The sequence below is a fragment of the Chrysochloris asiatica genome, unplaced genomic scaffold (assembly GCF_000296735.1).
Source record: "Chrysochloris asiatica unplaced genomic scaffold, ChrAsi1.0 scaffold00339, whole genome shotgun sequence".
In the NCBI taxonomy this organism is placed as follows: domain Eukaryota; kingdom Metazoa; phylum Chordata; class Mammalia; order Afrosoricida; family Chrysochloridae; genus Chrysochloris; species Chrysochloris asiatica.
The window spans coordinates 1449106-1458212 of NW_006408857.1; the positions used below are offsets into that span (position 1 = coordinate 1449106).

The following is a 9107-nucleotide window of genomic DNA, read 5'->3' on the forward strand; positions in this document are numbered from 1 at the left end:
GAATGAAACACATCCTGGTCCTGCACAATCCTCGCAATTGTTATGTTTGAGTCGATTGTTGCGGTCAATGTACCAATCCATCTCATTGAAGGTCTTCCTGGTTTTCATTGACCATCCTTCTCCAGGGACTGGTCCCTCCTGATAACTCACCCACTGCAAAATCATTGGAAAGGCATTCTATGACCCAATATTCTTTCAAAACTAAGCTGTAGCTTACACAGGGCCTATATAAGTGAACCTGGCACACTACAAAGTCAACACAGCCCAACCCTCCCACCTGGGAAGCAGGACTCTTCCCCTTGGTTTTATCCCAGAAAAAGAGGGTGCTCAGTCGCATGTCCAAGTAGTGGAGGAGGCAGGATTGAGCCCAGGCCTCATGGCTGGTGTTTGCTGAGAGTGAGCATGACCATGCCTGCTTTGTCTTCTCCTTCCAGAGATGGAGCAGAAGGAAGGAAAGCCCTCAGAGGATGAGGCCACCATCTCCCCACCCGCAGAGGGCCCTGGGACCCTGGGAGATGGAGACTCTGCAAAGGAGGATGCCAAAGGCGCAGATGGGAAGACTGTCAAAGACAGGCCTGCAGATGGGGCAGGGACACCAGAAAATGCACCAGCTGAGAACAGCATCTCAGGTGAATTCCAGGGAGAAGCAAATGGGCTGGAGGAAGTCACAGTGAAATCCCAAGGGGAGGCCAAGGCTGAACTGAAGAAGGAGGCGGATGGGAAGACAGAAACCACAGAGGCCCCTCAGGAGAAGACTGATGAGAAAGGAGAGAGCAAATCTGAACTGAAGGAGGCTGAGGAAAAAGAGAAGGCAACATCAGCCTCTGAGAAGCAGAATGCTGATGAGAAAGAAGCCAAGCCTGAATGTAGGGAGAAAGCTGACATGGATGACCCAGCCAAGGCTGAACCCAAGGAGGCTGTTGGGAAGGAGGCGGCCATGATAGCCCCTCAGGAGAAAGACAAGATGGAGGAACCCAAGGAGGCCAAGACTGAATCTCAGAAGAAGTCTCTTTTGGATGAGGCTGAAGCTGGACCTCAGGAGGCTGATGGGCAAGACGAGGCTGGAAATGACGTAAAGGAAGAGGTGAGTGAGGTAGAGGACAGAAAGGAGGAGGCCCCATGAGGCAGGGATGCAGCCAGGTCTCCTGCCTTATTCCACCCACCACTGAGGGTCTCACAAAGCCTGGGGCAGGTGCTTGTGTGACCATGGCCCACACAGACCATGCTTGTTCCAGGAGCCTCATGATACCAATGACGAGCAGGACCAGTCTGTAGAGAGAGAACAAGAGGAAGGGGCAAGGATGGTCCCCAGCTCCCCCGAAGAGTGGCCTGCGAGCCCTACGGACTTCAGCCCTGGTGAGTGAGAGCCCAGGCCCTAGCCTGGGAGAGTGAGAGAGGGTGCATCCCATGGTAGCCTCGGCTTCCCTCTCTCCTGTTTCCTTCCTCCAGATGGGCTGGGTCCAGACACAGAAGCTTCCGGAGAGACCAGTCCTTCCACCAGGTAATGTCAACCTCCAGGATTTCGGCTCCAACTCTCCGAGCCACCTGCTTCCTCCAAAGTCTACCAGCATCTTACCTTGCCCCTGCCCCAGCCTCCCAGCACCCGATCTCAAAACATTCCAGGATTCCTGTACCTATCTGCCTGCCCCAGGGCACAGTCCAAGAAACCAGAAGCCAGAGGTAGAATGGTGTGTGGAGGACACCTGGTCCACCTCCCACTGCGCTGGTGATGTCTCCTTCTTAGGAGCTCTGGATCTTATAGCTCAACCTGTTTCCATGGTGATGGCATCATCCTTAAGAGCCTGAGTTTGGTCAGTGGCTCTGCCACTTACCTGCTGTGTGACCTTGGCCAAGTCATAGTGCCTCTTCGGGTCTGTGAAATGGGCATCCAATTATTCTGAGGCTTCAGTGCCATGATATGTACAGCGCACTTAGCATAGTGCCTGGTGCGTCAGTCTGGATAAACTGACAACCTCATTCTTGCCACTGCACACCTTCAGTCACTGAAAGAATCTTAATTCTTTGTGGAGCAAAATCCTAGTCACTTTCTTAGGGAAAGAGAAGCTAAAACAAAAGTAAGAAGCTGCTGTTGAGTTGATTCCGACTCCCGGAGAACCCGTGTGTGCGGAGATGAACTGTGATCCACAGGACTTTTCAGGTTGTCACCTTCCAGAAGGCTATCACCAAGCCTTTCTTCCAAGCTGCCACTGGGTGGGTTCAAACTGTCAACCACTCCCCCAGCACTTAATCGTTTGTGCCATCCAGGGAACAATAACCAATGAAGACGAACTGAACATTGTGTGGCAGGCAAGCTGGGTGCTTTTCACCTACTATGTCATATGGTCCTTAGAACCATCTTGTTTGATAGGTTTTCTTGTCCCCATTTTACAGATGAGGAAGCTGAGGCTCAGAGATGTGATGTGACAGTCCCAAGATCACACAGCAAATAAGAGGCAAAGTCAGAATTCAAACTCAGGTCAGCCCTCAGATTTGTCCTTGTTCTGCTCCATGTCTCTAACAGATCCTGGAAAACAGTTAGGGTTGGCATCATCCTTCCTTCTCTACCCTCTCCCAGTGCTGGGTGCAGACTAGCACATTCCCCACATACTACAGTGACCCTCAGCCCTGTGTAGGAACTGCTCCCAAGCCTGTCTCTCCCTTCTCCCAACTTTTCCAAATAGTGAGTCTTCTCCCAGTGATGTGCCCCAGAGTCCCACGGAGCCCCTCCCTGCTGGGGAAAAGCAGAAGGAAAAGGCCCCTGAACACAGGGTGTCAGCCCCTACCCGACCCCGGGGAGCCCGTGCCCAGAACCGCAAAGCCATCATGGACAAGTTTGGTGGGTAGGTGCAGGCCAGAGCTGGCTGGGTGGGTTCTCCCTGGGAGTCAGGGTGGCGGGGAGGCCTGAGAAGCGGTGGGAAAGCCCAGACTAAAGTGGGGTCCCCACATATGGGGCTCCTTCCTGACCTGGCTGTCTACACTTGGCCTCACAGGGCGGCCTCGGGCCCCACAGCCCTGTTCCGGAACACAAAGGCAGCTGGGACAGCCATTGGTGGGGTCAAGCAGATGCTATTGCAGTGGTGCCAAGCCATGACAAGGAAATACGAGGTAGGTAGGTGAGGGACCCCTCCCGGGACTGCAGTGTTGGGGAGGGTCTGAGGGAGGCCAAGTCTGGAAGGTGGGGAGGGGGCCATGGGCCGCCCTCCCCATGGCCCCGTCTGCGCCCCATAGCACGTGGACATCCAGAACTTCTCCTCAAGCTGGAGCAGCGGCATGGCCTTCTGTGCCCTCATCCACAAGTTCTTCCCCGACGCCTTCGACTACGCCACGCTGGACCCCACTCAGCGCCGTCACAACTTCACCCTGGCCTTCTCCACTGCAGAGTGAGCGAAGGGCAGCGGGGCAGCACGAGAAAGAGTCAGGGCGATGGGGTGGCCATACTGTTACTCATCCAGCCAAAATGTCGGTGCACCACGCACTGTTTCAGGCCCTGGGATACAGACATAAGCCCTGCCCTCCTGCAGTTTACATTGTACAGAGGAGACAGATCAGAAATGCACACAGAGCTGTGATCAAATGGACTCAGACTCGTGGCCACACCATGACTGTCAGAGCAGAACTGGGCTCCACAGGGTTTTCCGTGGTTGGTTTTTCAGAAGCAGGCCTCTAGGCGTTTCTTCCAAAGCACACCTCTGGGAAGACTCAAACCTCCAACGTTTTGGTTAGAAACCGAGTGCTTAAAAGTTCATCCCACCCAGGGATTCCAAATACACAAATAGATAGTCCAGGAAAAATTACACCATGGGAGGGATGGGAGAGAGATGGCCTGATGTTTGGGGTAGGTGGCTGCAAACATCAGGGTCAGATTCAGACACTGCCCACTGCTGGCCCTGTGATCCTGGACAGGCTACTTTACCTAAGCGTCCATAGTCTGATCTCTAAAATGGGAATGATGGCTTCTCTTTGGGGAGGTTGTTGTGAAACTTCTGTAAGTGAATTAAGTACAGCCCCCATCACAGCGCCTAGCCCACAAAAAATGTGGGCTGCTATTCCTTTAAGGAATGATGTCACAGTTAGGGGTGGCACAAACGGTGGCGGGTTTGGTGTGAACATTACTGTGAGTAGTAGAGGGGCTCCCCTGGGCACACCATCACACCCCACTGCCCCTGTTCCAGAAGGCACCTTAATCCCACTGAGGGAGAAGGGAGTGAGTGGGCAGCGCCCCCAGTGGGCTCAGTCAGCTGTGCAGTGGGTGAGGGTCCTTTCCAGATGACAGTCTTAATAGGAATGAAGAGTTTGCCACTCCCATGTAGAGCGAGCACCCCAACCGGCACCCCGGAGCTGGCTACTGCATTGGTTGTTGGGTGCCTGCCTCATTTTTTTGAAACCCTTCAGCCTGTACCCCACCTCTAGCCCCTACACCAGATCAGCTTCTGTTTGGGGCCAGCTATCGCTGCCCAAGAGTGGATTTCCACCAGGGGCCTGGCTTCTCCTGCTGCCTGCGCCCACAATGGCCTTCAGAGAGCAAGGAACCAGAAGGTCAGGTAGTCTGAGGGTGGGGTCCTGGCTGTCACTCACATTGGTCTTGGGCACAGAACCAAGATCATCAGAGTCTCCTGTTCCCCTTCTGCCTACTGAGGATGGAAATGCAAACCAAAAAGTCAAAATTTAGTGCTCTTGAGTCAAGTCTGACTCCTCCCAACAGCCCGATTGGACGGAGAAGAACTTCTCCTTAGGGTTCCCCAGACTATGAATCTTCATGAGAGCAGACAGCCTCATCTTTCTCCCTTGAAGCAGCTGGTGGATTGAAACTGCTAACTTTTAGGTTAGCAGCCCAATGCCTAACCCACTGCGCTGCCTGAACGCCTTGGTTGAAAATGGAAGGAAGGAGGAAATGAGGCCATTCACGGGCAGCAGCTGGCATGTGGCAGTGAGGACCTAACATGGTTAGCTCTAGTGATCAGCCTCAGCAAAGCCAGGATGAGCGAGGACAAGGCCCCAAAGGGCAGCTAGGAGGACTTGTGTTAAATAGAAAAAGAACGAGCCGTTGCCAAGTTCCATGCAATTCCTGCAACATCAAGTTCTCCTGGCTCTGGGCCTTGGCACGTGCTGTTCAGTCTGTTTGGACACCTCTTTCCCCTAAGCACACCATTGGAGAGTAACAGAGACCTCTCCAACACAGGAATAGTCTCAGAAAAGCCCAGACAGCTTCATGGGGAGAGTCCCTAGACGGTACAAATATCTAAGAGATGAACTACTAGCCAAAAGATTGGTGGTTTGAACCCATCCAGAGGCACCTGGGAAGACAGGTCTGCTGACCTGCTGCCAGGAAGTGGCAGTCTTGAAAACCCGATGGAGCAGTTCTACTCTGTACACAGGACCTTGTGAGTCAGCATCAATTCAACTGCAATAAACAACACCACCGCATCCCAACTGACAGGTGACTTCACTGCTGAATTTAGCCAACTCTAGAACCAACTCCAATCATTCTTAAACATCCCCTAAAACAGAAGAGGAAGAAACACTTCCGAATTCATTCTATGAGGTTAGAATGAATACCTGATACCAAAGCCAGACAAAGGCACCTCAAGAAAATGGCAGACTAACATCCCTTATCAACACAGATGCAAAAAAACTAACTAACCAAATCCAAAAGAATATTAAAAAGACTATACACTACAACCAAGTAGGTTTTACCCCAGGAATGCAAGGGTGGTTTGACATTAGAAAAGCAATCAGGGTAATTGTAGAACAATTAAAAAACAACAATCAGGTAAATGTAGAACACCACATCATTAGAACATAGAAGGGGGAAAAAAACCACATACAGTCCTCCCAAGTGACAAAAGAAACAAACCTGGCACTCGTCTCCCATCCCTGTCTTTTGTCCCTGGCACCTCTCACCATCAGATGCTCTAATCCCATTGTTTACTCTTTCTCCTACCAAGATAATGTCAACACCAGGAGAGGAGACAAGTTGGTTTTGTTCCCTGCTGAGTCCCCAGAGTTCCTGATACAGTGTGGTTGTTGTACTTATTACTAAGTTGAATTCAAATCATAGTAGAACAGAGTAGAACAGCCCTGTAGGGTCTCCTAGGCTATAATCTTTACAGATGTAGATCACCAGGCCTTTCTCCCGAGGAGCCACTGGGTGGGTTGGAACTGCCAATCTTTTGGTTAGCAGCTGAGTGCTTAACCACTGCACCAAAATTCCTTTGCCAGGATTGACTCGGAGACTGGGTTTGGTTTGGTTTGTTTCATTTGGTTTGGTTTGGGTAGGCCCTCAGTAAATACTGGGAGCATGGAGGCTCTGTAGGATAAGCACTGGACTGCTAACCACAAGGTTGATGGTTCAAGTGCACCAGCCACTCTGAGGGAGAAAGATGAAACTTTCTATTTCCATAATGATTTGCAGGGTTGGATACCCCGTACAGGGTCTCTATCGAGTCGGAACCGACTCGACGGCACTTAACAATCAATACGCGTAGACTGAATGAAGGAAGCGTTCTGGCTGGGACTGGGTGTCCTGTACAAGTGTCCTGAGAAAACTGACCTAAGGGGCTCCCTGCTTCCAAAGGAGAGAGACACCTGCCCGTGGAAGGAGTGGGCTAGTGTAGCACAAGATGGGAGGGTCCTGCTCCCATGGAGGATGCACATTACCATGGAAACACAGCCTTTAGAGTCAGGCCAGGCTGGTTTGAGTCTTGACTCTGTTGATACCTCAGTTTTCTCGAGGATCTCCCTGCTCCAACACAGCTCATTCTATGGCTTTCATCCTCACGGGGCTATCTCGCCCCTTCCTTGGGCTCCCGGATTCTTCACCTTTGACCTCTGCTCTGCAGGAAACTGGCTGACTGTGCCCAGCTGCTGGATGTGGATGATATGGTGCGCCTGGCGGTGCCTGACTCCAAGTGCGTGTACACCTATCTCCAGGAGTTGTACCGCAGCCTCGTGCAGAAGGGACTGGTGAAGACCAAGAAGAAATGAGGTGCTGACTGGCCCTGTGGGCAACGGCAGGCAGGGCGCCCAGCTGACCAGGGAGGTCACAGAGTCAAGCTCAGGCAAGGGCAGGTATACTATTCTGATCTGCATTAAAAGTATTTTTGTAAAACCCTGTCTGGCCTCTCAGTGCTTCCTCCCTAACCACCCAAAAACCTGTCTCATCTGAGATGGTTACAAAAAGCCACCATCACGTGGGGTCATCTTCTCAACAATCAGCCAAGGTGCTCAAAAGGACAACAGCACTGAGAGTCAGACAGATCTGGGTCTCACCACTAACCAGCGATGTGGCCTGGGTCAGGGAGACTAAGCTCGTTGAGTTCAGCTGACAGTTCCCAAAGGAGAGAGGAAGAGATCCAACCTCAAATTGGCACTGTTAGGAGGAAAAAATGAAATAATGGGTCCAAATCTTCAATAACTGGTATCCAAGACTAAAACAAACAAACAAGCTAAATAAACCCAAACCTTACAATGAAGGTCACCGGTGCATTTTCCAACTCCCTTTCCCCTTTCCAAACTTCACTCAGAAGAGAGGGCTCCAGGGCTGAGGTTCCACAAGGCAGTTCTCCAGAATCACACCCACACTAAATGAGTGGAGCCTGGGCTAGAAGATACCCTAAGGCCTGTCTCTCAAAGGCCAGTGACTTCCAGTAACTTCCAACAATTGCAATCAGAAAGTCCCTCCCTCCAATGGTTGATCTGTGTTTCCACTGCTCATGGGAGATGAGCTGATTACAATCTTGTCTGCTTTATCAGCCTTTTGGATGGAGAACAGCCAGCTTCACTCAGTGCGGGAGGTGTGGACGCTCTGCTGATTGCAAAGTGTTTTTGTTGTGGTCAATTCAGCAGATGGAGACCTGGTGTGGCGCTGTGGGTTAATGCGCCAGACTGCAATTTGAATTGCAAGGTTGGCGCTTCAAGCTCACCAGCTGCTCCTCAGAAACCCTATACATGTCGCTATCAGTCAGAACTGACTCAGTGGCACTTCAAAACAACAACAAATATATATGAGAGCAGATCACCAGGTCTCCGCTCCCTCAGTGATGGATTTGAACTGGATTTGCTGGTGGATTTGAACTGTGGCGTTTCCGTTAGCAGCCAGCACTTAACCAGTGCACCACCAGAGCGCCTGGATCAGCTGTGTGGACCCCGGCAATCCACTGCAGCATTTTTGGCTTTAGCTGCCTCGTCTATACAACAGGAATGTTACCCTGTGGATTTTTTGAAAGTCCCTCTGGCTAAGGATGGCCCATTCTGTTTAGCTAGTTTCCCCCAAAGTGTTTAGGGCACGTGAGATTCAAGGCCAGGCAAGCTGGGAGTCCCTGGGAAGGAGGGCCATGTCTTTATTTGACAGTAGTGAAGTCCTCCCTCCCCAGTCTTCCCTTGCCCCAGTGAAACCCTCCCATGGCTGAATGAAGGCTCTGCTGGACTTCACAACACGTGAACACTTTAATGATTGTGCAACCCTGTGGGTTTCCAGGGCTCTTCAGGAACTGGATGCTGGGAGGGGCGCTGAGGAGGCCTGAGGCCCGGCCCCTGGTACTGGCAACCTAATGAGACAGTAAGCAGGGTTTTTTAAGCAAGTAGTCAGATTTCTGGGACAGAAGTGAGATTCTGAGGGTTGAGATGAACTCACAGAAAAGAAAGGTTTAGCACCTAAATCTGTCCAAGTCCATCAGGGATCTGGTGAACTGCAGTTAAACTCCATCAGCAAATCACTCCATCGTAAGTATGATTCCTTTCTGCCCCCACTCTGCCTCCCTCCCCCTAGCAATGCCTGGATCCCAGGAGGCTTCTGGGCTTATTTCCTGCAGCTGGCTTAGAACTCCTCCCTCCAAAGCAGTGGGAGTGGGCATCCTATACCACAGCATGCTGGAAGAAGACCGGCCTGCAATACCACCAACCTCACCTCCCCCGGCTCAGTGGGTGGAAGAGGGACTGGGGAGGGGTGCACCTGTGGCCAGGGAGCGCGTCCACACCACACACACACACACACACACCCCATGCAAACAAATGATTAAAAACCTAGGAAGAAGAGGATGGGTCACAGCAGGCCAGACCCCCAGTTCATGCTACATGACTGACCCCCATGCCGACAGGCCCTCACGGGA

General features: G+C 51.7%; 1 protein-coding gene across 1 annotated transcript; it reads left to right on the plus strand.

The window, feature by feature from the left end:
- The first annotated feature begins 436 nt into the window (after positions 1–436).
- On the plus strand, positions 437–6984 carry SMTNL1 (smoothelin-like 1). The gene is given in 7 exon segments (XM_006875749.1): positions 437–1135; positions 1236–1356; positions 1450–1501; positions 2682–2840; positions 2991–3105; positions 3229–3380; positions 6840–6984. Coding segments are annotated over 7 exon segments (1443 nt in total).
- The last annotated feature ends 2123 nt before the right edge of the window (positions 6985–9107 follow it).